Source organism: Podarcis bocagei (genome assembly GCF_964188305.1).
Source record: "Podarcis bocagei genome assembly, chromosome: 2".
Taxonomy (NCBI): Eukaryota; Metazoa; Chordata; class Lepidosauria; order Squamata; family Lacertidae; genus Podarcis; species Podarcis bocagei.
Genome location: NC_138126.1, coordinates 15,034,704 through 15,047,978, shown reverse-complemented (window position 1 = coordinate 15,047,978; position 13,275 = coordinate 15,034,704). Strand labels below are relative to the sequence as shown.

Sequence of the window (13,275 nt, the reverse complement as noted above, 5' to 3'; positions counted from 1 at the left end):
TCGCCATGTTCAAATATACAAAAGGATGTCACATAGAGGAGGGAGAAAGGTTGTTTTCTGCTGCTCCAGAGAAGCAGACACGGAGCAATGGATTCAAACTACAAGAAAGAAGATTCCACCTAAACATTAGGAAGAACTTCCTGACAGTAAGAGCTGTTCGACAGTGGAATTTGCTACCAAGGAGTGTGGTGGAGTCTCCTTCTTTGGAGGTCTTTAAGCAGAGGCTTGACAACCATATGTCAGGAGTGCTCTGATGGTGTTTCTTGCTTGGCAGGGGGTTGGACTTGATGGCCCTTGTGGTCTCTTCCAACTCTATGATTCTATGATCTGTGGCATTTGCTAAGCCAGGGATAGAAGAATTCAGACTCCAATTTGCATGGTAGGTTTCTTTCCTAGTTTTTAGCCATGCACTGGTATCGCTTCTATAGCATTGAGATTGGTCACTATACAGTGGTACCCCGCAAGACGGAAAACCCGCAAGACGAATTTCCCTATGGGCTTGCTTCGCAAGACGAAAGCCCATAGGGAAATCTCCGGGGACCTGTTTTAAATTGCTGGCGGTCGGGAGCAAAGACTTTCGCCCACAGCCGGCCTTCAGAAGAGGTCCTGGACCTCTTTGCTCCCCCCCCCGCCTGCCTTCCTGGGACAGCGGAGACTTCTCCGCTGCCCCGGGCGATCTTAAAATGCTGGCGGGCGGGAGCGAAGCGTTCGCTGCCGACCCCCAGCATTTTAAAATCTTTGGGCGAGTGTCTGCAAGCCTCGCGCGCCCGGCAGGAGGTCCCGCCGGGTGCGCGAGGCTTGGGGCGGCAGCCTGTCACCCGAAGCACGGGGAGCCCTTCGGAGAGCTCCCCTTGCTTTGGGCGAGTGTCTGCAAGCCTTGTGCGCCCGGCAGGAGGTCCCGCCGGGTGCGCGAGGCTTGGGGCGGCAGCCTGTCACCCGAAGCATGGGGAGCCCTTCGGAGAGCTCCCCTTGCTTTGGGCGAGTGTCTGCAAGCCTCACGCGCCCGGCAGGAGGTCCCGCCGGGTGCGCGAGGCTTGGGGCGGCAGCCTGTCACCCGAAGCACGGGGAGCCCTTCGGAGAGCTCCCCTTGCTTTGGGCGAGTGTCTGCAAGCCTCGCGCGCCCGGCAGGAGGTCCCGCCGGTTGCGCGAGGCTTGGGGCGGCAGCCTGTCACCCGAAGCACGGGGAGCCCTTCGGAGAGCTCCCCTTGCTTTGGGCGAGTGTCTGCAAGCCTCGCGCGCCCGGCAGCAGGTCCCGCCGGGTGCGCGAGGCTTGGGGCGGCAGCCTGTCACCTGAAGCACGGGGAGCCCTTCGGAGAGCTCCCCTTGCTTTGGGCGAGTGTCTGCAAGCCTCGTGCGCCCGGCAGGAGGTCCCGCCGGGTGCGCGAGGCTTGGGGCGGCAGCCTGTCACCCGAAGCACCGGGAGCCCTTCGGAGAGCTCCCCTTGCTTTGGGCGAGTGTCTGCAAGCCTCGCGCGCCCAGCAGGAGGTCCCGCCGGGTGCGTGAGGCTTGGGGCGGCAGCCTGTCACCCGAAGCACGGGGAGCCCTTCGGAGAGCTCCCCTTGCTTTGGGCGAGTGTCTGCAAGCCTCGCGCGCCCGGCAGGAGGTCCCGCCAGGTGCGCGAGGCTTGGGGCGGCAGCCTGTCACCCGAAGCACGGGGAGCCCTTCGGAGAGCTCCCCTTGCTTTGGGCGAGTGTCTGCAAGCCTCGCGCGCCCGGCAGGAGGTCCTGCTGGGTGCGCGAGGCTTGGGGCGGCAGCCTGTCGCCCGAAGCACGGGGAGCCCTTTGGAGAGCTCCCCTTGCTTTGGGCAAGAAGTCTCTGCTGCCCCGGGCGATCTTAAAATGCTGGCGGGCGGGAGCAAAGCGTTCGCTCCCGCCCCCCAGCATTTTAAAATCTCCCCGGGACAGCAGGGGCTTTTAAAATGCTGGCCGTCGGCAGCAAAGCCCTCCTGTCCCCGGAGCTTGCGGGGCGGGAGGTGGGAAGAAGGGCTTTTTTTCCCACCGCCAGCCTTCAGAACAGCCTTCTGAAGGCTGGCAGTGGGGAGAAAAGCCCTTGTCCCCCCCCCCAGCCTTCAGAAGAGGTCGGGGGACAGACTGTCCCCGCCTGGTCTGAAGGTGGTTTCCCTAGGAATGCATTAATTGATTTTCAATGCATTCCTATGGGAAACCGTGCATCGCAAGACGAAAAACTTGCAAGAAGAAAAAACTTGCGGAACGAATTAATTTCGTCTTGTGAGGCACCACTGTATGTTCCTGTAAGAGAACAAGAGCTATTAAACATGAATTTCAATGTATACTGACAGTTTGGATATATGCCCCATGATTCTTTCCCTTCTTTAATTTGAAAACAAATGGGGGCAGGCTCATGGAGGGTCAATTGTACTGGAGGCCAAAAAGTTTGCTTAGGGGATATAATATTAGTAAATTGAAAAGATCCATTGACAGGCACGCCATAAAGCATTATGCCTGAATGACTGGCAAAGGGCGGCATGTGCATACATAACCAACATTTAGAAGCATGCAATAAACTGGTAAACTTAATCATATCTTGTACAAAAATATTATTCCTCCATATCTTATGATAATTTTCACCCCTAAAAGTCTTATTCAACAACACTGTTCTTCTAGTTCGAGAGTGGCTGAGCCGTGGATACTGCCAGCCAGATTAGGATTCAGGCGACAGCTGCTTGCCAGCCGATAAGGTGAAATATGGTGGTTTCAACTGGACTGGGTCATCTGCTTCTCTTCCTTGTATAATGGTGCAGCAAGAGATGGCAAGGCAAATGGTTAGGAAGGCACTTCCACAGTTGAAGGGACTCGCCATGGCCGCACGCATCGAGCTGGAACCCACAAAGGCTTGTCCTCGACGTCCACTGCCGCGTACCCTCGTCCCCACGTGATCAGTGGGACAGGTCCATGCCACGCGGGATCAGGCAAGCGTCGGTACACCACCAAGGGGCGGGGGAGTGCCTCCTCCTTCCTAAAATGCAATTCCGCGGGAGTATGGGTCCTATTATGTGGATATAAAAGATGGTTAAGCACAAAAAGAACTTGGTGAACAGCCGAAGGGATATCTGCTGTTGGTATGCTTCGGCCGCCAAGCTGTTTAAGCAATAGTGTTTTGAACGTCAGGTGTGCTCTTTCCACTATAGCTTGACCTGTGGAGTTAAAGGGTATGCCATGAGTTAATTTCACATTCCACAACATACAAAATTCCGAAAATGTTTTAGAAATATATGCTGGACCATTATCAGTTTTGATACGCACAGGTTTACCCATGACTGAGAGACAGCGGATAGTGTGCTGAATGACATGCCGAGCTGTTTGCCCTCTCATGGGCGTAGCCCATATGAATCCAGAGTGGGTATCCACCGTGAGGTGAACCTTGGAGAGTGGAGCCAACACAGGTGTGTGTGTGACATCCATCTGCCAACACGCCAATGCAGACGTGCCCCTAGGATTGACAGCATCAAAAGGAATGGCCAGCTGAGATTTAGAACAAGAAGCACATTGGGAAACTATATCCCTTGCTTGGGCCAAGGGAATAGAAAACTGCTTTGCCAATGCTTTCGCAGGAAGGTGAAAGGTGTTATGACATAGTATAGGATCAGAAAAGACTGAAAAGGCAGAAATGTTCTTCAAGGCTGCATCTGCTCTTGCATTGCCCTCTGCTAAATACTCTGGGTGCGATGTGTGGGAGCGAAGATGTGCAACATAATAAGGGAACTCTGTGCTGAAGGAAGGCCTGCAGGGCAAGAAACAAGGAAAACAAGTCAGAATCCAAGGAAGGAGTTATATAAGATATTGGTAAAATAGCAAAAAGGCGATATACATACTGAGTATCCACAATAAGATTGAAAGGTTGAGTAGGAAAGGATTGAAAGGCAAGAATCACAGCTGCTAGCTCAGCTCGCTGAGCGGAAGACTGTGGTGGGGTAAATAAACATTTCCATTTTCCTCCCTCCTCCCATGTCACCACCCCCCTACTTTTCATTCCACCCGTGAAGAGGGTTAGTGCAGAGGGGAGAGGTGTGAGAGACAAGGGGGTAGCCAAAACATAGGTGACCTGTGTCAGAAATGTCAAACGGTCATCCTTTGGAGGATTAAAAATGATGACACCTATAAAATCGGCCAAAGCAATTTGCACGGCAGCATTTGTGATCAATAAATGCTGCTGTTCAGTCTGTGAAAAAGGCAAATAAATTGATGCAACATCAAAACTGCTCAAAGCTATAGCACATGAACGTCCTTTGATAACAATGTCTGATGTGGATTCAATTACTGAATAAATGTTCTTCGGAGGGGTATGAGGTAAATGTAACCATTCTATAATGCAGATAGTCTTCTTCTTGTCCGTCTGAGCATATAAAATTCCTGTTGGCAACAATGGTGTAGCAAATACGGCCAGGTGCAGCTCGTGTGCAGAGGCCTCTGTGATCCTGTCCACGAGAACAGATTGCAGGCGCTGATTAACAGTTTGTAATGCAGTGATCATTGCCGAAGTGACCTGGATTACATCTGCTGGATCCTTGTGTCCTGCGAGTGCTGAAAACAATGGTGATAATGTGCTGGTAGGTAATGCAAGGAAAGAGCGAGCCCAATTCAAATGCCCAAGAAGTTGTTGTAATTGCACAAGCTTCATGTTTGAAGGGATAGTCAGTTGGGGAACAATAGGCAGCGCTGCTTGTGCAGAGACTTTATGTCCCAAGTAGGTGGCAGGCAACGTCAATTGAATTTTTTCCGGCGCTATACAGAGTCCCGCTTCCGCTAATGTGGCAGAAAGTTCTTGAAAAATGCCAGGCGGGAGTTCCTTAGCAGCGATTAAAATGTCATCCATTAAATGATAGCACAAAAGATCTAGGTGGCGCCTGCGGAAAGGTTTCAATGCTTCACTCACAAAATGTTGACAAAGTGTAGGGGAGTTCCGCATGCCTTGAGGCAGGACAACCCACTGATATCTCTGGGTGGGTTGAGAATTGTTATATACTGGCAATGTAAAAGCAAACCGTTCCCTGTCTGCTGGATCCAGTGGGATAGAAAAAAAACAGTCCTTTAAATCAAGCACAGCCAACTGATATTCTGGTGGGAGCATATTTGGATTTGGCATGCCAGGCTGTAAAGTTCCCATTGGCTGTATCTGTTGATTAATTCTCCGCATATCCTGTAAAAGACGCCATTTGCCTGATTTTTTCTTAATAACGAAAATTGGGGAGTTCCAAGGAGATGAGGACGGTTCAATGTGGCCAAGGGTCAATTGTTCAGAAATAAGCTGGGCCTCCGCTGCTAATTTTTCTTTTGGTAGAGGCCATTGTTCCACCCATACTGGGGTAGAGGTGATCCATCGTAACGGCAGTGCGGTGCGTGGAAGTGCAGGGGCGGCCCTTAGAATAAATTTGACTCCAATTTGGTGTCTGCAATAGCCAAAATATCGCGCCCCCATAAGGAGACTGGAATGTCCATTATTAACGGATAGAGGGTGATCTGAGCCCCGCTATCGCTTTGGATGAGTATTGGGTGGAGACTGCGCCGTGCCTGTGATTCACCTCCCACACCAATAACTTGTGAGGCTGGACTGGTGGGCCAACTGGATGGCCAAGCAGATTTTGCCACGACTGTTACATCCGCCCCTGTGTCCAGAACTCCCACAATGCGTCGACCTCCCTCTGTCAGAGACACAGAAGGGTGTGAGGCTGTAATGTTCATGGCTGCTGCAATTAGGGGCAGTTGTTCGGATGGGGGGAAAATAATAATCTTCGCCACTGAAGTATTTGATTGTATTCTGCATGGACGATCCGCATATAGCGTGATCTCAGGGAAATTCACATATGGTCCGTGTATTAGCATCGGTACCGCATGAATTCCTGTTGCTTGTGCAGATAATAAAGGCAATACCAGACAAGTGGCATGATTGTCTAACCCTGCTTCAGTGAGAACATGAGTCTTTAAAGGGCAGAAAGGCAAATGGAATTCCACGTCCTGAGTCAGGCGAAGTTGTGGTGCCGTTTCCCTGGACTCCGGGGGGTCCCCTATTGATTTGTCTGGGCCTGGGGTGGGCCCTGCTGCCAGTTTCCCTGCTGTTGTCCTTGCTGAGTTCGGGCAGTGTGCTGACCCTGCTGTTGGTTTTGAGGAAGAGATCTGCATTGATTGGCCCAATGAAAGCCTTTTTTGCAGATTGGACATTTGGTAGAAGGACGCTTAGGCTGTTGCATGGCTCTACATTGCGCCTTAAAGTGTCCTGGTTTGCCACACTGGAAACAAGTTTTATCGATGGCGACAGGCTGGTTTTTATTTAGCGCTGCTGCCAGCAAATGGGCCTTGTGAGTGGCTGTACCAACAGACTGACAAATGCGAAGCATGGCTGCTGTGTCTGTGGCAGGATTGTGTATTATCGGTCTTAACGCAACCTTACAATCCTCATTGGCATTTTCAAAGGCCAATTGTTTGATAATAATTTGTTTGGCTTCAGGATTTTCAATTTGGCGGCTCACTGCTGTAATCAGCCTGTCCATGAAGGAAGAATATGATTCTCTAGGTTCTTGTCTGATTGAGCCCCACCTCGACTGGATACTGGTGGGTTCCGGGATTTTTCTCATTGCTTGTTGAGCAGCAAGAGCAGTATCCCTCAATAAGATCTGCAGCAGTGTGGCTTGTACTGAAGCCTGAGCAAAGGGCCCACGCCCCATCATAGCATCCATCACATCTGCGAGGGTAAGATTAGGATTATTCCCTCTTGCTTAAAATAAAAAAATTTCTTCCAGTAGCACCTTTTTTAATTTTGACTATGGCAGACCAACACGGCTACCTATCTATCCCTCTTGCTTGTTGCAGTAAAGCAGGAGCATAACCACGACAGGCGATTTCCCATTCATGAGCAAATAATACACCAGCTGATGGGGGTAAAACTGTACGTGCCAAAAGCTTGATGTCATCTGGCACCAACAGCTGGGCTAATGTGGCTTCCAAAAGAGCCTGTGTGAACGGGACTTGAAGTCCATTTGTCCTGACTGACAATTGGAGCTCTTTCAAGATTTTAAAGTCAAAAGGTTGCATCTCTGTCCTAAAGGCATGGTAGTCCTTGGGGTCCCCCCCAAACTTCTGCACCAATCCTGGTACCTTTCTGTTGAACTGGGTGGCTCTCCCCTTCTTGTCTGCATCCTGAGCCCTTCTCTCCTCAAGCCTCGCCGTCTGCAGCGCCAGTTGGATTTCCAACGCTCGGTACCTTTCTTCCAAGCTTGGACCCGCTCCAACTCCTGCCTCTCCGGTTCCGGCTGGGTCGCTCATGATGCCTTCTCCTGCACAGGCAGCTTACAGAGACTGTCAGAATGCTGTGATGGGATGATTAGCTGCTTGTGCGTAAAATCGTGGTCCCTCAGAGTTTGTGCAACTCCACAAACCTCTGTGTGTGACAGAGCTCCTCAAACATGTCTGCCCTAGTCACTTTCAGATTCCGACAGTGGTTGTTTTCGGAAGCGCTTCCAGCATAGAAGCTCCTTAACGGAAACACGTCTTCTGGACTCACGACGTGACAGCTTCCGGCAAGGAATGGGTCTCCCTATGGGAGCTTCTGACACCTCCCGGCTGTTCTCGCTGGACGTGTCCCTGAGCCCTCCCTCTTCCCTGCTAGTTCCTGCTTTAGCTGCTGCGTCTCTCTCCGCATTCATGAGACCTTCCTCCAGAGACCCATCTCTCCCCCTGCTGGTCCCTGCTTTCGCTGCTGAGTCCCTCCCAGCCTCTGTGAGCCCTCCCCCCACCTGTTCCTCCGATGGCAGTTCCCTGACAGAACCCATAGCATATCGAACCTTGCACCAAGCATTCAAAATTCGAACACCTATGGAGGGATGCCCATGAAAATGTGTCCCTATTTTGTCCCAAAGTTTCAGTTCCCATGTTCCGTCCAAAGGGAACCAGGAGCAATGTTCATGAATGCACAGAATAAGCTGTATCAAATCACCCTCTGGAACTTCCAATTTGTTGGAGGAGAGGAGAAATTTTAAGTCTTTTAAAAAGTTCTGTTGGGGAGTAGTCAAAGAGCTGCCCATTCTAAAATAAGATAAAAAGAAGAATCGAACTCACCGGGATCTTTTTTAAAGATGTAAAGCGCTTTGCAATCCTTGCCGATGATAACCACTGCTTGGATCGAAAATCCTCTCACAGTTTCTTTTAAAATCCTCTTAGTCTGCCTCAGACTGTTTGCTTCAAGTTGCTTCTTTTTTCTCTTTTAAAAACCTCAGCCGTATCCTTTTATTCTTCCTCAGAGAGGGCACCACTTGTGGGAACCAATTGATGGAAGCCAGCCGTCATTTTGGGGTGCAAGGTGAAGAAAAACACACACAAAGGCAGCAATATTTCCATGGACGGAGGGTAAAAAGGCTCCTCTCTCTCCTCCGATTTTATTCTCTTTGTTCTCCCCAGCCGCATGGCTGCATTCCAATGTCTCACGTTACCTCATCCGGTCAAGCTTTAACCCACCCACAAACCATATAGGGTTACACTGCCCAGAGGGGGGAACATAACTCCTTATAGGGTCAATACATTCTAATACATTGTAAGCTCAGAGTGCTGGTCACCGAGGTCAGCAAGGCACCAGGTGGCACTACAAGCCTTTTCCATGACTTCCTGGCTCCCACATGAAAGGAAAAAATAGCCACTAGACTATAAAAGACATCTGAAGGCTGCCCTGTTTAGGGAAGCTTTTAATATCTGGAGGACTATTGTATTTCAATATTTTGTTGGAAGCCACCCAGAGAGGCTGGGGAAATCCAGACAGATGGGCGTGGTACAAATAAAAATTATTATTATTATTGAAAACACTGCCAATTTTTCATACATTTATATGGCTTCCGACCTGTGTGAATTATCTTATGAATATCAAGGTCTCCACTCCCTCTGAAGATTGTTCCACGTTTCATGAATCTGGTTTTCCCCATGTGAGTTAGCGGGTGTTTCCTAAGGTTCCATATTGACTTAAGCTTCTCCCTTTCGGAGTTTGCCAGTGTAATGTAAGTTTATCCTCCCAGTTGAAGCTCTTCCCACACTGAATACGTTCCAATGGTTTCTCCCCTGTATGAGTTAGTTGGTGTATTCTAAGTGCTCTACTTTTGCTGAAGCTCCTTCCACATGCCATACATTAAAATGGTTTCTTCCCCGTGTGTTAGCTGGTGTCTTATAAGGTGTCTATATGGACTGAAGCTCTTTCCACATTCAGTACATTTAAATGGTTTCTCCCATATGAGTTCGTTGATGTTTCATAAGGTGTCCATTTTGACTGAAGCTCTTTCCACATTCAATACATTTAAATGGTTTCTTCCCCCATGTGAGTTCGTTGGTGTATTCGAAGTGTTCCATTTCGACTGAAGCATTTTCCACATTCAATACATTCAAATGGTTTCTCACCTGTGTGAGTTCGTTGGTGTCTTCTAAGTGTTCCATTTCGACTGAAGCTCTTTCCACATTCCATACATTCAAATGGTTTCTCCCCTGTGTGAGATTGTTGATGCCTTCTAAGATCTCCACTTCCACTGAAGCTCTTTCCACATTCCATACATTTAAATGGTTTCTCCCCTGTGTGAGTTCGTTGATGTATTCTAAGGTGTTCATGTTGAATGAAGCTCTTTCCACATTCAATACATTCAAACGGTTTCTCCCCTGTGTGAGTTCGTTGGTGTATTCCAAGTGTTCCATATCGACTGAAGCACTTTCCACATTCAATACATTTAAACGGTTTCTCCCCTGTGTGAGTTCGTTGATGTATTCTAAGGTGTTCATGTTGAATGAAGCTCTTTCCACATTCAATACATTCAAACGGTTTCTCCCCTGTGTGTGTTCGTTGATGTTTTCTAAGGTCTCCCGTTCCACAGAAGCTCTTTCCACATTCCGTACATTCAAATGGTTTCTCCCCTGTGTGAGTTCGTTGGTGTATTCTAAGAGCTCCACTTCCACTGAAGCTCTTTCCACATTCAATACATTCAAATGGTTTCTCCCCTGTGTGAGTTCGTTGGTGTATTCTAAGAGCTCCACTTCCACTGAAGCTCTTTCCACATTCAATACATTCAAATGGTTTCTCCCCTGTGTGAGTTCGTTGGTGTATTCTAAGAGCTCCCCTTCCACTGAAGCTCTTTCCACATTCAATACATTTAAATGGTTTCTCCCCCGTGTGAGTTCGTTGGTGTATTCTAAGGTGTTCACTTCTACTGAAGCTCTTTCCACATTCAATACATTTAAATGGTTTCTCCCCCGTGTGAGTTCGTTGATGTTTTCTAAGGTTTCCACTTTCACTGAAGCTACTTCCACATTCAATACATTTAAATGGTTTGTCCCCCGTGTGAGTTCGTTGATGTTTTCTAAGTGTTCCATATCGACTGAAGCACTTTCCACATTCAATACATTTAAATGGTTTCTCCCCTGTGTGTGTTCGTTGATGTTTTCTAAGGTTTCCCCTTCCACTGAAGCTCTTTCCACATTCCATACATTCAAATGGTTTCTCCCCTGTGTGAGATTGTTGATGTCTTCTAAGATCTACATTTCTACTGAAACTCTTTCCACATTCAATACATTCAAATGGTTTCTCCCCCGTGTGAGTTTGTTGGTGTCTTTTAAGGTCTCCTCTTTGACTGAAGCTCTTTCCACATTCTATACATTTAAATGGTTTCTCCCCCGTGTGAGTTTGTTGGTGTATTCTAAGTTTCCCACTTTCACTGAAGCTCTTTCCACATTCAATACATTTAAATGGTTTTTCCCCCGTGTGAGTTCGTTGGTGTCTTTTAAGGACACCTCTTTCACTGAAGCTCTTTCCACATTCAATACATTTAAATGGTTTCTCCCCCGTGTGAGTTCGTTGGTGTATTCTAAAGTGTTCACTTCTACTGAAGCACTTTCCACAATCAATACATTTAAATGGTTTCTCCCCCGTGTGAGTTCGTTGGTGTATTCTAAAGTGTTCACTTCTACTGAAGCTCTTTCCACATTCAATACATTTAAATGGTTTCTCCCCCGTGTGAGTTCGTTGGAGTTTTCTAAGAGTTCCATTTTCCATGAAGCTCTTTCGATAGTCCGTACATTTAAATGGTTTCTCCTCTATGTGAATTCGTTGATGTGTCCTCAGTCTTCCACTGTGACTAAAGCACATCCCACATTCCAGGCATTTAAACTGTTTCTTTGTTCTTCCCAATGAATTCAAAGATGGCTCCATAGAATTCTGGCCATCATCTTCCTCACCTGTTTGGGAGTGGGCAAGAATCCTGTTAAGACTTTCAGGAAAGACAAGAAAGGAACTGAACACATGTCAATCCCAGTATGCACCTTCTCTTATTTTAATACTGTCTCTTTTCTCCACTGTCCTCTCTATGTTCCAAACTTTTAGGAATGTAGATGAGATAATGGCAAGAACAACACATGATCACTCCATTCACACTTAATATACTGCATTATTTTATAATCTATGGTGGAATTGGCGTCTTAGACACATCTCTGTATTTCTCCTTTCCTAGGGAGGAAATGATCACTGGATCGAGTAGCAATCTCTCCTATGTCTAAAACTTTAGTGTTACTATGCCACATGTAACTGTAAAATTATTGCACTAGATTAGAACAGGCACCCCCAAACTTTGCTCTCCAGATGTTTTGGGACTACAATTCCCATCATCCCTGACCACTGATCCTGTTAGCTAGGGACGTTGGGAGTTGTAGTCCCAAAACATCTGGAGGGCCAAGTTTGGGGATGCCTGTATTAGAACATAAGAAGAGCTTGCTTGATTGGGCAAAGGCCCCCCTAGTCCAGCATCCTCTTCTCACAGAGGCCAACCAGATGCCTGTGGGAAACCAGCAAGCAGGACTGGAGCACAAGAGTCTTCTCTGCCTTCCGGTGCTTTCCGGGAACTAGTATCAAGAAGCATTATTGCCTAGGACCGCGAGGGCAGAGCACAGACATCAGTCCAATCCTCTTTTTCAAGCTATCCAAGTTGTTGGCCATCACTGTCTCCTGTAGGATGGAAGTCCATAGATTAAAAAAGCAGAAATACAACCAAGAACGCTTTCGGACCACAAACTAAAAGGCGAGACGAATACTCCATTTAGAGTATTGCTCATATTTTGGGCAGTAGAATGAAAGGTGTTTTAGCAGAAAAAAATTCATCACAAGCAGGCCTGCATTCTACCAGGACATCAGATGAAGGAGAATATAAGGAATATAATTGATATTATTGAATATTTGGAACTAAGAAATGAGAAAAAAGCGGCCTTAATGTTTATAGATGTGGAAACGGCTTTTGATGTTTCATGGGCTTTATGAAAAAGATAAAAGGAAAAAATGAATTGTGGGGAAGCATTTGGGAGAGGAATTGATGCAATTCATTCTGACCAACAGGCCATGCTGATTGTTAATAAGGTTATAACAGAAAAGTGTAAAGTGTAAAAGGGGACAAGAGAAGGATATCTCCTATCACCATTATTATTTATTTTGGTATTAGAGGCCTTGGCGAGAGAGAAAGAGTGGAGAAATTTATTAGAGGTATAACAGTAGGTTATAAAGCATATAAATTAAAAGCTTTTACAGTTGATCTTGTAATTACAGTGAAGGATCCCAGAAATACTACAGCAAAGGTGTTAGAAAAGATACAGGACTTCGGGCAGGCCGTAGGCTTTAAACTAAATAAGAATAAGATTACCGTATTTGCTCTATAGGACACACCTTGTTTTAGAGGGGGAGAACAAGAGAAAAAAATTATCCCCCACTCTGCGCAACGCCCCTTCAGCGAAGCGGCAGGAGAAACGGAGCCCCTTCCATTTCTCCTCCCTCTTAGCTAAAGGGGCGCTGTGCCTTAGCTGAAGGGGCACTTACCCTTCAGCGAAAGGAATCCAAAGCCTCCGGAGCGCAGCAGGATCACCCGCTTGGGTTCCTTTTTGACAGCTAAGAATATTAATATTTTTAAAGACAATTACGAGAATGTGTGGAAAGAAATAAAAAGAGCTTTAGAGATATAGGGAAGAATGAATTTATCATTTTGGGGAAGAATAGCAGTAATAAAAATGAATGTATTGCCAAAAATGTTATTTTTATTCCAATCAGTCCAGGCAATAGGCAACGCAGGATGCTTTGAATAATGGCAAGAAGATATATCTAGGTTTTTCTGCAAAGGGAAGAAACCAAGGATTAAAAATAAATTATTAACAGATGTAAGAGAGGGAGGAGATTTCGCCCTGCCGGGTTTGAAACTTCATTATGAAGCATCCTGTATCTGCTAGAACCTGGAATGGATTACATTGGAAAACACAGAAACTGTAC

At 47.2% G+C, this 13,275-nt stretch overlaps 2 protein-coding genes and 1 long non-coding RNA gene across 6 annotated transcripts in view; all 3 read right to left on the bottom strand.

Moving 5' to 3' along the window:
* LOC308581287 overlaps positions 1–13,275 on the bottom strand; it is a 196,492-nt gene that overhangs the window by 86,010 nt on the left and 97,207 nt on the right. The window lies entirely within an intron of this gene.
* Positions 1–13,275, bottom strand: part of LOC308580689 (uncharacterized protein) — a 50,747-nt gene that overhangs the window by 26,911 nt on the left and 10,561 nt on the right. The gene's annotated exons all lie outside the window — the stretch shown is intronic.
* Positions 8,657–13,275, bottom strand: part of LOC308580547 (uncharacterized protein) — a 147,209-nt gene continuing 142,590 nt past the window's right edge. For all 3 annotated transcript variants that reach the window (XM_081182360.1, XM_081182359.1, XM_081182361.1), the window contains one exon: positions 8,657–11,210. In XM_081182360.1, the coding sequence (XP_081038486.1) occupies positions 9,289–11,210 (1,922 nt within the window). In that variant the 3' untranslated portion in view covers positions 8,657–9,288. The remainder of the gene's footprint in view (positions 11,211–13,275) is intronic.